Raw genomic sequence first — 19,541 nt, forward strand, 5'->3', positions numbered from 1 at the left:
GTTGCTTCTACCTCCCAAATATCTCCCAACCCACCCACTTCTCTTCACCACCATTGTCTCCACTATCTTCTCCTGCCTGGACAACCACAGAAACCACCCACCTGGTCTCTCTCTCTGGTCTTGCCTCTCCCCTCAATCCCTTTGTCCTTTTTATTTTTTGAGATAGGGTCCCATTCTGTCACCCAGGCTGGAGTCCAGTGGCGCAATCATGGCTCACTGCAGCCTCAAACTCCTGGGCTCAAGTGATCCTCCCAAATCAGCCTCCCAAGTATTTGGGACCACAGGCATGTGCTACCATGCCTGGATAATTTTTAAAAATGTTTTTGTAGACATAGGGTCTTGCTATGTTGCCCAGGCTAGCCTTGAACACCTGGTCTCAAGTGATCCTCCCACCTCAACCTCCCAAAGTGTTGGGATTATAGGCATGAGCTAGCATATGCCCAGCCCCCTCATTCACTTCCTAAAATGTAAATCTGACCATGATATAGCCCTGCTTTAACACCCCCAATGGCATGCCTAGAGAGAGAAGGCCAAGCTCCAGAAAGAACACAAGGAGCACCACGATCTAGCCCCTGCCTACCCATTCAGCCTCAATCCTACCTCACACCATCTGATTCCTACCTCACGCCATCACACATTTGCAACATGAAATCACCTATTTAGCATTTTCTTTCCTTTTTTTTTTTTTTTTTTTTTTTTTTTTAGGATGGAGTCTCGCTCTGCTGCCCAGGCTGGAATGCTGTGGTGCAATCTCAGCTCACTGCAACCTCCGCCTCCGGGTTCAACAGATTTTTGTTTCTCAGCCTCCTGAGAAGCTGGGATTACAGGCGTGAGCCACACGCCTGACACTATCTAGCATTTTCTTACCTAGTTCCTTCACTTCTCACCTCCACACTCTTGCTTATCCTGGGCCCTCTGCTTATCCTAGGCCCCCTGCTTATCCTAGGCGCCACCCTGCCTTCCACGTCACCAAGTTGATGGCCAGACATTCTTAACGTTCAAGTTCACCAGAAGCTTTCTCTGAGTCCTAAGGCTGTGGGAGGAGCCCTGGCTCTTTGGTGTTCTCCTAACTGACCACATTCCATCACCATCATCAGCTGTATGTTTACCTCTCCCCATGTCTCCCATAACCTCAGCACTACTGGCATCTTGTAGGGATTCTGTGCTGGGGGTTGAGGGACCATCCTGTGCATTGTACAATGCTTAGGGCATCCCTGGCCCCTACCCACTAGATGCTGACTAACAGCCCCCTCCCTGGTTGTGACAACCAAAAATGTCTGTAGCATGTCCATATAGAGGACACAATCACCCCAAGCTGAAGATGCCTGCACCAGATTATGAGAAACCCACAGGAAAGGGCTACAGTTTTTCTAACACTGCTCCCCAGCACCCAGGACAGGGCGGAGCCCAGTGAATACTTCCTGGGATAATGAATGAATGAGTGGCTGGATGATCTGCACAGCAACTCCACGGCTGAAAAGTCTCTGGATGCATCCTCCCTTCCTCCTTTTCCTCCAGGGATGGGGAATGGGTCTGAGATTCAGATAGCCTTCCCCACATGGCAAATGGAGTCCTCAGGGTAGGTGGGGGCAGAGGGCGCCCGGGGGATGCTGTGACTGCTTGGGACAGCCCTGGCTTCTGGGAGCCCCAGGGTCTGGGCGGCGGGCCTCACCCTCTTCTCGTGGTTGGGGATGATGCAGCGCACGAAGTTGGGCGTGGTGTTGCGCAGCGTGGTCATCAGCTTGCCCAGCTGCTCCTTGTACAGCTGCCCCACTGTGCGGAACATGCCCTTCTTGGTCTTGGAGGCGCTGGGCAGCGAGCTCTCCGTCATCTTGGCCATCTGGTCCAGGCCCACGATGCGGTCCACTATGGGGCACAGCCAGGGTGGCATCAGCCTCTGGCCCACCCACCCCTAAATAGGCCAGAGGCTCAGCCCCAGCCCCACCCACCAACCTGCCCACTCCAATCTTTCCTTCCATCACCAACGCCTCTTTCGGCAGTCAGGGTTTCCAAGTATTGTCTATTGGGGAAATCCTGAGAGCACCTGAGTGGCAGAAAGAACAAATTCCCTGTGATGGAGTCATGCTGACCTAGGAGTCAAGCCTGCTCTCTCTGTCCACTCACTGACTAGCTTTGGCTTGGCACTATCCTGTGCCTCAGTCTCCCTTTCTACAAAAGGGAGGTAATAATACCGTCTACCTTCTAGGGCAGGGGTAAAAAAAAATAAGGCACAGAAGGCACTTATTCCCTGCCAGCCTCCAATCTTTCACCCACCAACAAATAGTTATTGAGGACCTTCTGTGCTCCAGGCCCTGGGGACACTGCTGTGAACAAAAAAAGACCCGGCCCCCTCACCCCGCTTATATCACAGGGAAGGAGACAGACAGAGATCACAGATGTTAAGTATGGAATATCTTGAGTAGTGAGGTGTGCGTAGAAAAATAAAAATAGGGTAAAGCGGAGAGAGAGTGAAGAGGGTGCTCTCTTAGGTAAGGAGGTGGTGGGCTCTGCTAGGTTGATATTTGAGCAGAAACCAGCAAGAAATGAGTGGGTAACCATGTAGGTATCCACGGAAGAAATATTCTGAGGCAGAAGATACAGCACACACTCCAAGACAGAAGCCTGGCACATCAGTAAGTGCTCAACAAAAAGTAGGTATTATTATTATTATTATTATTATTATTATTATTATTATCATTATTTTATTTTATTGAGACGGAGTTTCACTCTTGTTGGCTAGGCTGGAGTGCAATGGCGTGATCTCGGCTCACCACAACCTCCGCCTCCCAGGTTCCAGCAATTCTCCCGCCTCAGCCTCCCAGTAGCTGGGATTACAGGCATGCGCCACCACGCCCGGCTAATTTTTTTATATTTTTAGTAGAGACAGAGTTTCTCCATGTTGGTCAGGCTGGTCTCGAACTCCTGACCTCAGGTGATTCCCCTGCCTTGGCCTCCCAAAGTGCTGGGATTACAGGCGTGAGCCACCGCACTCGGCCATCATCATCATCATCATCATCATCATCATCATCATCACCTCCAAGGTTCTTTTTCTACCAGCCCAGCAGGTCCTGCACATGCCAAGCCCAACCCACAGGCCATGGATGGCACCATTTCTTCACCTTCTATTCAGATTCTGTGTAACAATCTTTTTTTTTTTTTTTTTTTGAGACAAGCTCTCACTCTGTCGCCCAGCTGGAGAGCAGTGGCACAATCTTGGCTCACTGCAACCTTCACCACCCAGGTTCAGGTGATTCTCCTGCCTTAGCCTCCTGAGTAGCTGGGATTACAGGCACCCACCAGCACACCCGGCTAATTTTGTTTTTATTTTTTATTTTTAGTTTTATTTTTTCAAGACAGAGTCTTGCTCTTTTGCCCAGGCTGGAGTCCAATGGCACAATCTCAGCTCACTGCAACCTGCGCCTCCCGGGTTCAAGCAATTCTCCTGCCTCAGCCTCCCGAGTAGCTGGGATTACCGGTGCGCCCACCACCACGCCCAGTTAGTTTTTGTATTTTTAGTAGAGATGGGGTTTCACCACGTTGGCCAGACTGGTCTCGAACTCTTGACCTCAACTGATCCTCCTGCCTCAGCCTCCCAAAGTGCTGAGATTACAGGTGTGAGCCACCATGCGCAGCCTCATGCTTGTCTCTCTGCTTGTCTTTGAGAGTCTCATCTCTCCCACAAGACTGTGGGTCCCACAGAGGAGGGACTACAGGCTTCATCATGTGTCCTGGGATGACACAGACCCAGGGTGCGATGCTGTTCCCTAGGCCCAGAGCCTGGCATATGGTTAGGGCACAGCTGGCCCCTCCTGGAGCCTTTTTTTGGCATGCTTAAAACAAGGGGAGACCAGTCCTGTAAGCCCCAGGCCCATGGGCCCTGTGCCAAGAATAAAACCTGCTGTGGACACTGATGGCCAGGGACAAACAGCAAACCCCCTCCCCTCATCGTCACTCCAGCAGCTCTTCACAGGGATCATCTATTCACTGGTTCTCAAAGGGAGCCGGAGTGTGGTCCCTAGACCAGCAGCATCACCTGGGATGAATGTTTTCAGGCCCGCCCCATCCCTGGCCCCAGACCTGCAGAATTAGATCTTAGGGTAGGCCCAGCCATCTGGGTTTTAAAAAGCCCTCCAAAGAGGGCCAGGTGCAGTGGCTCACACCTGTAATCCCAGCACTTTTCGAGGCTGAGGTGGGCGGATCACCTGAGGTCAGGAGTTTGAGACCAGCCTGGCCAACATGGGGGAACCCCGTCTCTACTAAAAATACAAAAATTAGCCAGGTATGGTGGTGTGTGCCTGTAATCCCAGCTACTTGGGAGGCTGAGGCAGGAAAATCACTGGAACCCAGGAGGTGGAGGCTGCAGTGAGCCAAGATTGCACCACTGCCCTCCAGCCTGGGTGACAAAGCAAGACTCTGTCCCTAAATAAATAAACAAAGCCTTCCAGGGGGTCATGATGCCTGCTTGAGTTTGAGCATCACTGGTCTAATTTAACCCTCACAATACCCCTAGTAGAGACGGCAACTATTATTGCATCTCCTGTTTTACTAATGAGGACAATGAAGCTTAATGACATCAAGTGACTCATCCAAGACCACAGAGCTAGGAGGTGGCAGAGACAAGATACAGTGAAGTCCTTCTGACTCTGGACAGGGCAGTCTAACTCCCCGTGCCTGGCATGCTGTTTCTCCTCTATTGCCTGAGCCCTGACCTCAGGACATCAATCCCCTCGGGACACGTAGGATTGAGGGGCTCAGGGACCCCCACTCAGGAAGAAATTGTTTCAACGAGACATCACCAGCCCATGCCATTGCTCTTCCTTCCCCTGCCCCCATGTAAAGGCCTCCCCTCCTGGGGCAGGTGTGAGAGTCGGGGGACTTGGGTGTTCAATTCTCCAGCTCAAAGCAGAACATGGACCCGAGCAGAGAAGGCCTTACCGTCCTTCCACAGGTCGGCCACAAACTTGTCGGAGGAGGCATTGAGCAGGGAAGTCACGTTGTCATTCAGCGGGTCCATATTCTTGGTCAGCCAGGCACTTGCATTGTAGTCCACCTGCCAAGGACACCCTGCTGGTCAGAACCCCTGGGAAACTAGAAACTTAGAAACCAAGGCCAGGACCCCAGCCCTCCCATTGTCCTTCCAGATCTTCTGAGGTCAGAGAGGAAATGACGTTTATGACCACCATGATGGGACTCCACAAACACCAATGAAGAGACCAACAGCCCAGGGACCTGTGCCCACGTAGTAGGACATCAGCCAGTGATAGCCATTGCTGGGAAAGCCTAATTTCCATTCCATATTCTCCTACTAACGCTGCTGTGGTAGCCTCCCTCCTCCTAAGCTAGCACAGTACCTGTGAGTTATACATGATTAAGAGATTTCATGACGGCAGATGCCCTCCTGCCGACATGCAAAACTCCCCCCTCATCATCTTCCCAATCATCCTGGTTTAGAAATTAAGCATGGCGGCCAAGCGTGGTGGCTCACACTGGTAATCCCAGCACTGTGGAAGGCCAAGGTGGGTGGATCATTTGAGGTCAGGCATTTGAGACCAACCTGACCAACATGGTGAAACCCCATGTCTACTAAAAATACAAAAAAAAAAAAAAAATTAGCCAGGCATGGTGGTGCACATCTGTAATCCCAGCTACTCAGGAGGCTGAGGCAGGAGAATCACTTCAGCCTGGGAGGCGGAGATTGCAGTGAGCTGAGATTGCACCACTGAACTCCAGCCTGGGTGACAGAGTGAGACTCTGTCTCAAAATAATTAAATAAATAAATTAATTAAGCATGGCATCCTCTTTTCCACTCTCTAATGAGCATAATTTGTAACTCAGAGATCCTGATATATGGATATACAGAAAAAGGACATATAGGCTTTTTACATTCCTGACTCAAACACTGACCATGCCCAAAGCCGTAATTTTTACTATGGTGAATATTAAATGAAAGGAACTGATAATACAGCCTTGCTGGGTTATCATGGGATGTGGGTTATCAGGATAATAGGTAGGCTTGATCTGAGAGAAGACTGAAAATAATAATAAAAAAAAATCCACTGATGAAGTAGGGAAAAGAAAAGTGTTGTCTCTATATGCTTAAAGGAACATATACCCCCTTGAATATAGGCTAGGAGTTGGGAAACTTTTGGTGAAGGCCCAGATAGTAGATATTTTTGGCTTGGCAAGTCATACAATGTTTTGTTTTGTTTTGTTTTGTTTTTTGGTTTTTGAGACACAGTGGTTCTCTGTTGCCCAGTCTGGAGTGCAGTGGTGCGGTCTCAGCTCACTGCAACCTCCAACTTCCTGGGTCAAGCAGTTCTCTTGCCTCAGCCTCCTGAGTAGCTGAGATTACAGGTGTGTGCCACCACGGCTGACTAATTGTTTAATTTTTTTTATTTTTAGCAGAGACGGGCTTTCGCCATGTTGGCCAGGCTGGTCTCAAACTGCTGACCTCAAGTAATCCACCTGCCTTGGTGCTGGGATTACAGGCGTGAGCCACCACACCCAGCCAAGTCATACAGTCTTTGTCGCAGCTACTCAACTCTAGCACTGCAGTATACAAAAGCAGCCAGCAATAGACATTATGTATACAAATGGGCATGGCTGTGTTCCAATAAAACTTTATTTACAATAACAAGCTGTGGGCCAGATTGGACTCTATTGCCAGCCCCTGGTAGAGAGCACTGTTTGTGCCCATGATGCAGTGGAGGTACTGAGGAGTCAATAGAATACTACAATTCTGCAAGCCAGACTAAGCTATGTCCTTCGTACATTATCCAGGACTCTTGAGAGCCACAGGGCAAGGGCCTATACAATAACAGCCAAGGCATGTTGATGATGATGATGATGATGATGATGAATACAACTATCATAGATTTCCCTGGCCAGAGCAGGCTGGCAATAGCAAACTCAAGACCGTGACATGGGAGATTTTGGTTGAAGCCAGGTGTGGATGTATTAGTCACCCCATTCCAGTTGGCCCCGCCTGTTGGGTGTAACTTGTAGCAGGAAGGATTTAGAGTTTATACAAGAAAAGCAGGCTGAGGTCAGGTACAGTGGCTCGTGCTCATAATCCCAGCACTTCAGGAAGCCGAGGCAGGGAGATCGCTTGAGCCCAGGAATTCAAGACCAGCCTGGGCAACACAGCAAGACCCCATATCTATACATAATTTAAAAATTTAGCTGGGCATCCAGGCACGGTGGCTCATGCCTGTAATCCTAGCACCTTGGGAGGCCGAGGCGGGTGGATCACCTGAGGTCAGGAGTTTGAGACCAGCCTGGCCAACATGGCGAAACCCTTCTCTACTAAAAATACAAAAATCAGCTGGGTGTGGTGGCAGGTGCCTGTAATCCCAGCTATTTGGGAGGCTGAGGCAGGAGAATCTCTTGAACCCGGAGGGAGAGAGTGCAGTTAGCAGAGATCACGCCATTGCACTCCAGCCTGGATGACAAGAGCAAAATTCCTTCTCAAAAAGGAAAAAAGATTTTAGCTGGGCATGGTGGTGTACACCTGTAGTCCCAGCTACTTGGGAGGCTGAGGCAGGAGGATCGTGTGAGCCCAGGAGGTTGAGGCTGTAGTGAGCTATGATCGCACCACTGCACTCCAGCCTGGGCGACAAAGCGAGACCCTGTCTCCAACAAAAAAAGAAAGAAAGAACTGTCTGGACATCACGGTTGGAAAACGTGAGAGTGGCTACAGCTGATGCCTTACAGATGCGTAGACAAATTACGAATAGGACTTGGTTGGGATTCGCTTAGTAGCAGATGGCTTTGCAGTTTCCAGGCAGCCCAAGGTTCTGCCACTCTCAGACTGTCTCTGCGCTGAGCAGCCACTGGGGCTCCCCTGAGACAGAGTCCCCTGGGCCCTGTGGCTGGTACCTTCCCGGCATAATGGATGATGGAGAACTCAGTCTTGTCCTTGAGCTGCTTGGGCTTCTGGAACTTGGGGTGGCTGCCCTGCTCCGTGCACAGCTTCTCCACGAAAGACTTGTCCGTGGCTTTGGGGAACCAGCATTCCTCGTCCAGCAGGGCCAGCACACCTGGAGGGTTGTTCTGTGGGAGACAAGTAGGGCTTGAATCAGAGAGAACACCCAACCTCAGGCATTCCATGAAGAGCTGGCCAACTATACACAACGCATGGGCATCCGCCGAGATCTGATACTGTATTTGCCCACATATAAAGATGAGTTTATGACCCCCATGCTTCCAAATCTACCTTCAAATTACCCTGTGCCCAATGGACCAGTAACAGGGATGGAAGGCAGAACATAATGTTTGCTGCCGCCCCCTAGTGGGCAACACGCAGGCAACATCATGAAGAGTTCATAACTCTTTTTTTTTTTTTTTTTTTGAGACAGAGTTTTGCCTTGTCGCCCAGGCAGACAGTGCAGTGGCGCGATCTCGACTCACTGCAAGCTCCGCTTCCTGGGTTCACGCCATTCTCCTGCCTCAGCCTCCCGAGTAGCTGGGACTACAGGCGCCTGCCACGGCGCCCGGCTGATTTTTTCTATTTTTAGTAGAGGCGGGGTTTCACCGTGTTAGCCAGGATAGTCTCCATCTCCTGACCTCGTGATCCGCCCGCCTCGGCCTCCCAAAGTGCTGGGATTACAGGCATGAGCCACTGCGCCCGGCCGAGTTCATAATTCTTGCAAATGAATTTGTTGCTTGACTTGAATTCACCTAGGGTTCCTGTTAGAAAAGTTTTTTTTGGAGACAGGGTCTCACTCTGTTATTCAGGCTGGAATGCAGTGGCGCAATCTCGGCTCACAGCAACCTCTGCCTCCCGGGCTCAAGCAATCCTCCCACCTCAGCCTCCCAAATATCTGGGACCACAGGCGTGCACCACCAGGCCCGGTTAATTAGTAGAAACCCTGTCTCTACTGAAAATACAAAAGTTAGGTGGGCGTGGTGGTGCACACCTGTAGTCTCAGCCACTTGGGAGGCTGAGGCGGGAGGATCACTTGAGGCAGGGAGGTGGAGGTTGCAGTGAGGCAAGATTGTGCCACTGCACTCCAGCCTGGGCAACAGAGTCAGACCATGTCATTAAAAAAAAAAAAAAAAAAAAGCAATGGCAGAGAAGGAAAGGGAAGGGAAAGAGGGTAGGGAAGAAAAAAAAGGAAGAAAAAAGAGGATGGAAGGAAGGCAGAAATTAAAGAAAATACCTTTGATATGAAAATGTGGGTTAATGGAAATTGTAAGAGTTCACAAGGATTCAGCTTACAGCCTTTCAGGACTGGGTGATGGATTGGGTGGGGGAATGCTATGTGCATGGGGAGAGTGTGGGGTCCACGTCAGCTCCACAGAGGCCACACACGTGTACAAGGTGTGACGGAGCCCCGCACGCCCACGTGCCCCTCACCGGTCGCTCGATGAGCTCGATGCAGGGCTGTAGGTCCAGCCCAAAGTCGATGAAGTTCCACTCGATGCCCTCGCGCTGGTACTCCTCCTGCTCCAGGATGAACATGGTGTGGTTGAAGAGCTGCTGCAGCTTCTCGTTGGTGTAGTTGATGCACAGCTGCTCGAAGGAGTTCACCTGAGCACATGGCGTGGGGGGGGGGCGTGAGCATCTTGGTATGAAGTCAGAAGACAAGGAGCCCCACAGAAGCTCCACCCGACAGCGCCCCCATGGTTCGCCCACATCCTGTTCTGCCATCCCAGCACCCAGACAGGGCTGAGGCCCCAAAACATGCTGCCTAGAGTCCACCAGGGCTGGTGAAGTTGCCATTCATGGCCCTCACACACCTTAAAGATGCTTATCTCCTCCATCTGCACAACCATCTATGGATGGACAAACCTCGTAAGGCACGCTACTGCATGTACAGATGTGGAAACATTTTACAGATGTGAAAACAGAGGCGCAGAGAGAAAGTGACTCGGTAGTACACTTCTTTTGGGACATCTATCAATCTTAAAACCTCCTGGCTGGGTGTGGTGCTCATGATTGTAATCCCAGCACTTAGGGAGGCCAAGGCAGGAGGATCACTTGAGGTCAGGAGTTTGCGACCAGCCTGGCAAGCATAGCGAAACCTCTCTCCACTAAAAATACAAAAATTGGCCAAGCACAGTGGCTCATACCTGTAATTCCAGCACTTTGGGAGGCTGAGGCCGGTGGATCATTTGAGATCAGGAGTTTGAGACTAGCCTGGCCAACAGGGTGAAACTCTGTCTCTACCAAAAAAAAAAAAAAAAAAAAAGTAGCCAGGCATGGTGGCACTAATCCTAGCTACTCGAGAGGCTAAGGCAGGAGAATCACTTGACCCTGGGAGGCGGAGGTTGCGGTGAGCCAAGATTGCACTACTGCACTCCGGCCTGGGCAACAGAGCGAGACTCTGTCTAAAAAAAAAAAAAAATTAGCTGGGCATAGTGGTACACTCCTGTAGTCCCAGCTACTCAGGAGGCTGAGACAAGAGAATTGCTTGAACCCAGGAGGTGGAGGCAGCAGTGAGACGAAATTGTGACACTGCATTCCAGTCTGGGCGACAGAGCAAGACTCCGTCTCGAAAAACAAAAACAAAACAAGACAAAAAAAAAAAACCTTCCCTTTCTCTGAGAACTTTCTTCAAACCCATGGGTAAGGGATCCAATATCCATGTTTCTACTACATGAGGTATTGCAAGCTCCTGCAAACAGTTCTTGGCTTGGAGGTGACCATGTAGCCCAATTCAGGTGAGTAAGTCAGTGAGACTTAATTCCAAGATTTTGGTTGGAACTGTTAGAAAAGAGATACGTGCTTTTTTTTTTTTTTTTTTTTTTTTTTACCAGGATTACTGAGAGGCAGTCTGGAGCTGTGGCAGCCATCTTGCCCCCGTGAGGGGAGAGCCTGCTTGAGAATGGAGCCAATATGGAGGAAGGCAGAGAGAGAGAGAGAACGATGGCGGGAGATCAGACCCTGCCTACGGGATCCAGCTACATGTCTGGCCTTCTCAGTTCCAGAAACCAATGCATTTCCTGTTGGATTTCTGTCTCTTATACCCTCAATGATCCACCCTTAACTAGACAGCCTCCTACCCTACAGTAGCCATCTACATGCCTTTCTCCAAAATCATGACTCCTCCAAGAAAAAGCCCATCTCAGACAACCAAGACCATGGCTCTTACGATCCCACCGAGCTGTACCTCAAAGATCTCAAATCCAGCTATATCCAGGATCCCCAGGAAGGAAGCCCCTTGCCGATGGGTCTTGTCCAGGGCTTTGTTCACGCGGGTGAGTATCCAGCGGAAAAGGCGCTCATATGTTGCCTTGGCCAAAGCCTCTACAGCAAAGTCAGCCTGCAGAGGGGAACCAGGGGAACCCGGTTATTCTCAATGGGCTCCATTTTCACATAAGCCAGGCTGGTGGCGAAGATTTTTATTCTTGGCCGGGTGCAGTGGCTCACACTGTAATCCCAGCACTTTGGGAGGCCGAGGCAGGTGGGTCACTTGAGGTCGGGAGTTCAAGACCAGCCTGGCCAACAAGGCAAAAACCCTTCTCTACTAAAAATACAAAAATTAGCCAGGCGTTGTGGTGCATGCCTGTAGTCCCAGCTGCTTGGGAGACTGAGGCAGGAGAATCGTTTGAATCTGGGAGGCAGAGGCTACAGTGAGCTGCGATGGCACCACTGCACCCCACCCTGGGCAACAGAGCAAGGCTCTGGCTCAAAAACAAAAAACAAACAAACAAACAAAACCTGACATGGGACTTTGAATATTCTAGTATTGAATAAATGAGGGATAAAGAGATGGATGGGTGGATGGATGGACAGATGAATGAATGAATGAATGAATGAATGGAATGACAGCTGGATAGGTGATGGATGGACGGACAGATGGACAGATGGCTGGGTCATGGATGGATGGACAGATGGATGAGTGAGGGATGGAGAGATGATGGGTGAGCAGATAGATGGGCAGATGAATGGATGGATGGATGGATGAACAGACAGATGAATGAGTGGGTAGAAAGATGGATGGATGGACAGATGCAGAGGCAGACCATGGGTGAATGGATTAATGAATACATGAATGAGTGAACAGGTGGATAGATGGATGAATGGATGGATGGGTGAGTGCATGGATGGATAAGTGATAAGTACATCATTACCTGTTCTTTTGTCTGAGCTTTCTGTACCACATCTCGCCCAACCTTGATACGAGGAGTGAGGATGGATCTGGTGAAATCTGTCACATTAATTCCCATGAGGTGGCAAACTTTCTGAGCAGCTGGATGGAGAAAAGAAACATCGTGAGTGCATCACAAAAGAAATAGCTTGGCAAGAAGACACATCGCATGGGATATTTGTGATCTGTGAATACACCGGGTTCTCTTGGGGAAATGGGACCTGCTGACCATGAATATAGCTTGAAGTGTCCTAAAGGCTGCTGTCATTAGTGGTCACACTCCCCAGTATTTTGCTGAGAGGCAATGATTGGGGTGGGCTGAAGCAGGCCCCAGTTGGGGGTTTAGGGTCAGGTAGTTCTAGTTTCAAGTCCCTGTCCCTTCACACTTCCAAGTCATGTGACTTTGGAAAAGCTCTTTACCCTCCCAGCGTCTTGCTTTTCTCAGCTTTAAAAAGGGTCAGCTCTTCGGTACCTTGTTGGTACCCAGGACTAAATAAGGTAAAGTATGTAAAGTCCCTGAGATAGATAGATTTATTTATTTGTTTATTTATTTATTTATTTTTGAAGACAGAGTCTCGCTCTGTCGCCCAGGCTGGAGTGCAGTGGCGCGATCTCAGCTCACTGCAACCTCCGCCTTCCGGGTTCAAGCAATTCTCCTGCCTCAGCCTCCCGAGTAGCTGGCATTATAGGTGCCTGCCACCACACCCAGCTAATTTCTTTTGTATTTTAGTTGAGATGGAGTTACACCGTGTTGCCCAGGCTGGTCTCGAAGTCCTGAACTCAGGCAATCTGCCCACCTCGGCCTCCCTAAGTGCTGGGATTACAGGCGTGAGCCACTGGCCCTTGAGATTTATTTAATAGTTACTTAGTAAGTATTAAATAGTTATTAATAGTAACATTTATTGAATAGTTACTATTCAATAAATATTTCTTTCACCCTTCTAGGATATGTGTTGCAGCATTGTTTGCAATAGCAAAATGCTAGAATCAACCTAAATGCTCTTCTTTTATTTTGAGATGCAGTCTTCCTGTCGCCCAGGCTGAAGTGCAGTGGTGTGACCACGAGCTGGTCCCTTAACATGAAAATAGCATTACATGCTGCTTTGCATGTGCAAGGCAGAGTAAATAGAGTGATTTTAGGAGTTTTTTTCCCCATCTCTTGGCAAGAGCACTTTTTCATTTCTCTTTCCCCGAGGTCTTTCCTTGGCATCCGGATTCCATTAATTTGCCAGATTTAGGGACTCTAATACATAACAAACACCTGAGAATGAAACTGCCACTGCAAAATTATAACTGAGACACTGAACAAGATCTGACCTAACCGACTCCACCTTGCTTCTAACCTCCAAGCTCCACTGAACCATTTGTGGGTGTAAGCCGAATTAACTTGGGAGGAACTTAGTTTATAGTTTATTTTTTATGTTTTTGACACAGAGTCTCACTCTGTTACCCAGGCTGGAGTGCAGTGGCACAATCTCGGCTCACTGCAATCTCCGCCTCCTGCGTTCAAGCAATTCTCCTGCCTCAGCCTCCTGAGTAGCTGGGATTACAGGCGCCTGCCACTACGCCTGGCTAATTTTTGTATTTTTAGTAGAGACGGGGTTTCACCATGTTGGCGAGGCTGGTCTTGAACTCCTGACTTCAAGTGATCCATCTGCCTGGGCCTCCCAAAATCCTAGGATTACAGGCATGAGCCACCATGCCTAGCCTCTTAGTTTATAGTTTAAAACACAAGAACCCTTTCCAAAACAAACCCCCTTCTTGCCTGGGGACTAGACTGCCTTTGTAGGAATAACAAATTAGCCTAAAGGTTAGAAATTATGGTTTAGGAGTCCTGTAACTGGAGGCTACAAGAGTCTGACCCTCCGTAAATTGCTCCTGGGGATAACATCACTATTGTAAAACCTAAGACCAGTACTTGAGATATTTTTGCGGACCCTGGCACCAGGTGGATCAGCTGACACCACCCAGATCGAGAAACTGGCTCATCTGATCTTACGGCCTCTGTCCAGGAACTGACTCAGGGCAAGAGGACAGCTTCGACTCCCTGTAATTTCATCTCTGACCCAACCAATCAGCACCCCCAACTCACTGGCCTCCCCCTAACCACATTATGCTTAAAAACTCTGACCCACGAATGCTCAAGGAGATTGATTTGAGTAATAATAAAACTCTGTTCTCCCATGCAGCCGGCTCTGCGTGAATTACTCTTACTCTATCGCAATTCCCCTGTCTTGATTAATTGGCTCTGTCTAGGCTGTGGGCAAGGTAAACCCAGTAAGCGGTTGCAACAGGTTTGATCAAGGTGGGCTCTAGGGAGCGGGAAAAAGCGACACAATATACAGCCTGGGCTGGGAAATAAGAAACCTAAGTTTTGCTCTCAGCTCAGCCACCAACAAACATAGTGGTAGCCAGGCCAGCTTCTCAAAACACAAAATACTGTTTATTTGTGGGTGGGTTTATCAGATTTAGGGGGAAAATTACAGGATGCTCAGTTAAACCTGAATTTCAGATAAACAAGAATACTCTTTTGGTATAATCACGGTCCAAATGTTACAAGGGACATAATTAAAATTTAAAAAAAGGTTTGTTGTTTACCTAAAATTGAAATTTATCTGGACATCCTGTATTTTATCTGGCACCCCTAATTCTCAGGGCAATTGAGGTCTGTCTCCCCAAGACGACCACAGATACCGTAAGAAGAGCTATTCTTGTGTCATTTCCTGCTGTATCCCAGTGGCATATTGCAGGGGCTTGAGAAATATTTCTTTAACAAAACAATTAAGTGGGGTATTTTAGAAGAGATGGTCCCTCGGGATCTTGTCTGGTCACTATTAGGGGTAGGACGTGATGACTCTTGCCTGTAATCCCAGCATTTTGGGAGGCCAAGGTGGGAGGATCACTTGAGCTCAGGAGTTCAAGATCAGCTTGGGCAACACAGCGAGACCTCGTCTCTATTAAAACTTGTAAAATTTTGTATTTAAAAAAAAAAGAGGCCGGGCGCGGTGGCTCACGCCTGTAATCCCAGCACTTTGGGAGGCCGAGGCGGGTGGATCACGAGGTCAGGAGATCGAGACCATCCTGGCTAACACGGTGAAACCCCGTCTCTACTAAAAATACAAAAAATTAGCCGGGCGTGGTAGCGGGCGCCTGTAGTCCCAGCTACTCGGGAGGCTGAGGCAGGAGAATGGCGTGAACCCGGGAGGCGGAGCTTGCAGTGAGCCGAGATCGCGCCACTGCACTCCAGCCTGGGCGACAGAGCGAGACTCCGTCTCAAAAAAAAAAAAAAAAAAAAAAAAAAAAAAAAAAAAAAAAGAACAAATAAATAAAACTATTAGGTTTGTTTTTTTTTAATCCCTGCGCTCTGATTCAATAACTTTCCACATAGGGTCTTGAGCACTGAAAAGTTTGAAAAAAGAAAAGTGAGTGATAAGAACCTAGTCCAACTGTTGTTAAAATCCCAGATACCTTCACCTTGAAAAATAACCAGTGGTTAAATGTCACCTTCCCCACCCCCCCAACCCCAAAGTCATTGGTCATCGGGAAAAAGTGGCAAGTACCTGTGTTATCTGGCATGGACGCCTGGTCTGTGTTTCTTTCCTTCTTGAAGACGATATTTCCAAGCTGCAGGACCGATGATACCACCTTCAATATGGCTGAGGTGGGGAGAGAAGGGCAGAGCAGACACAAAGGTCAATGCCAAGGTACCCTGGAGTTTTGGAGCCTAAAGCCACTGGGGACCCAGAGCCAGCTTACATCTTTCCTCTGAAGAAACTAGATTCTGAGCTCAATATTTTCATATGGTTGCTTAAAACCTTGCATTACAATGGAATACCACGCAGCAGGGATTGGCAAATTACAGCCCATGGACCAAATCTGGCCCACTGCTTGCTATTATACATAAAGTTTTAGTGGAAAACAGCTATACTCATTCATTTACATATTGTCTGTAACTATTTGCATGCTACACTGGCAGAGTTAATGAGTTGCAACAAAGATCGTCTGGCCTACAAAGGCTAAAGAATTTACTATCTGACCCTTTACAGAAAAATGTGTTAGCAACCCCTGCCACAGAACAGTGAGAATGAATGAGCTACAACTACCACAAATCAAAACTGATGTATTGGGGCCAGCATAGTGACTCATGCCTGCGACCCCAGCACTTTGGGAGGCTGAGGTGAGAGGACTGCTTGAAGCCAGGAGCTTGATACAGCCTGGGCAATGTAGGGAGATCCTGTCTCTAAAACAAAACAAAAAAAACCCTGACATATCTTCCAGACACAAATACTGAACAAAAGAGGACAGATGGAAACAAGAACATACTGTCTAAGTCCATATATAGACCGTCCATTCAAGAAGAGGCAAAACTAATCGATGCTGTTAGAAGTCAGGATAATGATTATCCTTAATTGAGGGAAGTTCTTAGAAGGTGCATGTGGGAGCTTCCATGGGGCTGGTGGCATTGTCTTATTTAAAATGGATTCTAGTTACACAGACGTGTTCAGTTTATAATAATTCTTTGCACTGCACGCTATGGCATACACAATTTTCTCCATGTAAATCATATGTCAATAAAAGGATTTTTGAAATAAAAACCCTGTGCTTCTTACATACTCTTCTGGGTGTACCAGATGCCCATGTTGGGATGAAGAAGATATACATTTGTTTCCACTTGTTGTCCAGGTGTCTCCAAACAAAAACGCTGTGTTCCCAGAATACTTGGAACCTTTCTGACTCCATACTCAGGCCATGTTACTGTTAAAATAGTTTCTATGTCTGAAATCCCCATAAGACCATGAGTTTCTGGAGAGTGGAGGGCCTGCCCTAATCATCTTTGAATTTCCAAAGCCTATTCCAAGGTCCTGATACACATGGGAGGGAGGGAGAGAGATGGATGGATGGTAGGTGGAAGGTGGATGGATGGATGAATGAATAAATGGATAGAGGATGGGTTCATGGATGAATGGATGGATGGGTGGGTAGATGAATGGGTGAATGATGGACAGATGAGTAGAGGATAGATGGATGAATAGAGGATGGATTGATGGATGAATAATTCATGGATAGAGGATAGATAGATGATGGATGGATGGATGGATAGATGGATGGATAGAGGATAGATGGATAGATGGAATGGACAGAGGATTGATGGATGGACGATGGATAGATGGATGGAGAATTAATGGATGATGGATGGAGGAATGGATAGAGCATTGATGGATGGATGATGGATGGATGAATGGATGGATGGACAGATGATGGATGGATGGATGGTAGATGCATGGATGGTAGACGGATGAATGGATGGATGATGATTAATGCAAATTCTTGGCTTAGCTTAACTCAGGTACAAATCACCCAGAGTTCTGGCTTCAAATCAGTCACTATGTTCCAGGAACAAAGCCTAGAGATCCCAGACTTCTCTGGTTCCTCAGGCCAAACCAGACATTACAAGGCCCTTCACAACAGCTATTCTCACACCATGGGGTCCCTGGCCCAGCTCAGCAAAAGGACCCAGCTGCTGACCACCCATCCATTTGCTCCCACTCACTATGGTAGAAAGCCTTCTCCCCAAAATGAATGAAGCTGCTGTTGACGGGGCTTGGAAACACACTTCCTTTTAACCATAACATCTATGAAAGAGTCTTTGTAAACTATGAAGAGTTGCACTCACAGTTTTAAAAGTGTCAATTTAAACTAAAGATTCCTGAAATGCCTGCACAGCCCAGGCAAGCCGGCCAACTCAGGGTTTCTCAATCTTGTCACTGCAGAAATTGGGGGCCAGATAATTCTCTATTGTGGGGAGCTGTCCTGGGCATCATGGGAAGTTTAGTAGCATCCCTGGCCTCTAACCACTAGATGTCAGTGGTGGTTACCCTGACAGAGTTGTGACAACCACAAATGTCACCAGATACTACTCAATGTCCCCTGGGAGGCAAACTCACCTCTGGCAGAGAACCACTGGTCTAAATGAACAAAGCCAACTAATGAGGACTGTGGGGACCCAAGGAGGCCACAAACCCATCTGAAGGGGCCAGCAGCTACTCCGTCATTGCCACAGGGGATATAAGCCAAGTGTTGCTGGAACTTCTGATTTTTCTAGATAATGGAAACCCAGAGTTTTTATGTGAAGTGTACCCATGTTTTGTGTGTGTGTGTGTGTGTGTGTGTGTGTGTGTGTGAGACTGAGTCTTGCTGTCACCCAGGTTGGAGTGCATTGGTGCAATCTCGGCTCACTGCAACCTCTGCGCTTCCCAGGTTCAGGGGAATTCTCCTGCCTCAGCCTCCAGAGTAGCTGGGATTACAGGCGTGTGCCACCACACCCGGCTAATTTTTCTATTTTTAGTAGAGATGGAGTTTCACCATGTTGGCCAGGCTGGTCTCAAACTCCTGACTTCAAGTGATCCATGTGCCTTGGCCTCCCATAGGGCTGGGATTATAGGCCACAGTGCCCGGCCTACCCATATTTAAACTTTAGGAACCAATTTCTAAAAATTTTGAAGGTTGTAGTGGCCGATCTCTCCTGTGGGCTCAGGAACCATTGGTTTGCACTTTCTGGTATAGTTAAATGTAATTCCAGAAATGATAAAAGAATGCCACCACTCCCAGGCCATAAGAGATGAAACTTGGGGCAGAATTAGCAGACAGCCAAGAAGTAAACCAGTGAGGAGACACAATACAGCAAGGGTGGTGATGGCTGGCAGCATCCTGGTGTGCTGGTGCAAAGCACGCGCTCTGCAGTTAGAGAGTCCTGAGTTCAAATCCCAGCTTTGCTTCTTATAAATCTCATTATCTCTGAATTTCCAAATCCTAGTTCCGGGTCCAGATACACATGGGGAGGGAGGGAGATGGATGGATGGCAGATGGAGGGTGAATGGATGGATGAATGTATAAATGTATAGAGGATGGGTTCATGGATGGATGGGTGGGTAGATGGATGGACAGATGGGTGATGATGGATGGATGGGTGATGGATGGATGGGTGATGGATGGATGGGTGATGGAAGGATGAGTAGAGGATAGATGGATGAATAGAGGATGGATTGATGGATGAATCATGGATGAATAGAGGATAGAGACTCTACATGAGTCTCAATAAGTCCCATGAGCCTCAGTTTCCCTATCTGCAAAACGGAGATGGAAACAGTAGTACCTACTTCGTGAAGTTTAGGTCTTGTAAGATGCTGAGCAAGGGCCTGGCCTAGTAGGTGGTAAAGAGTGGAAGCCACCTATATTAGGTTGAATGTTGGTCTTTCTAAAATATGTCCACCTGGAACCTGTGAATGTGGCCTAATTTGGGGGGTTACATTTATTTTTTTTCCTTTTTGTGGATACCGGGGTCTCACTATATTGCCCAGGCAGGTCTTGAACTCCTGGGCTCAAGCTATCCTCCCGCCTCTGCCTCCCTGAGAGCTGGGACTACAGGCGTGAACCACCGCGCCCAGC

At 48.3% G+C, this 19,541-nt stretch overlaps 1 protein-coding gene across 5 annotated transcripts in view; it reads right to left on the minus strand.

Moving 5' to 3' along the window:
- The window catches only part of MYH11 (myosin heavy chain 11), a 156,729-nt gene that overhangs the window by 45,136 nt on the left and 92,052 nt on the right, over positions 1-19,541 (minus strand). For all 5 annotated transcript variants that reach the window (XR_010152284.1, XM_055078622.2, XM_055078625.2 and 2 more), the window contains 7 exons: positions 15,656-15,751; positions 12,079-12,197; positions 11,115-11,267; positions 9,359-9,532; positions 7,879-8,052; positions 4,936-5,050; positions 1,673-1,866 (listed from right to left, as the gene is read on the minus strand). Coding sequence is in view for 4 of the 5 variants with exons in the window: in XM_055078622.2 (XP_054934597.1) it covers positions 1,673-1,866; positions 4,936-5,050; positions 7,879-8,052; positions 9,359-9,532; positions 11,115-11,267; positions 12,079-12,197; positions 15,656-15,751 (1,025 nt within the window). In the remaining variant the exon portion in view is untranslated. The remainder of the gene's footprint in view (positions 1-1,672; positions 1,867-4,935; positions 5,051-7,878; positions 8,053-9,358; positions 9,533-11,114; positions 11,268-12,078; positions 12,198-15,655; positions 15,752-19,541) is intronic.

The sequence above is a fragment of the Pan troglodytes genome, chromosome 18 (genome assembly GCF_028858775.2).
Source record: "Pan troglodytes isolate AG18354 chromosome 18, NHGRI_mPanTro3-v2.0_pri, whole genome shotgun sequence".
Classification (NCBI taxonomy): Eukaryota; Metazoa; Chordata; class Mammalia; order Primates; family Hominidae; genus Pan; species Pan troglodytes.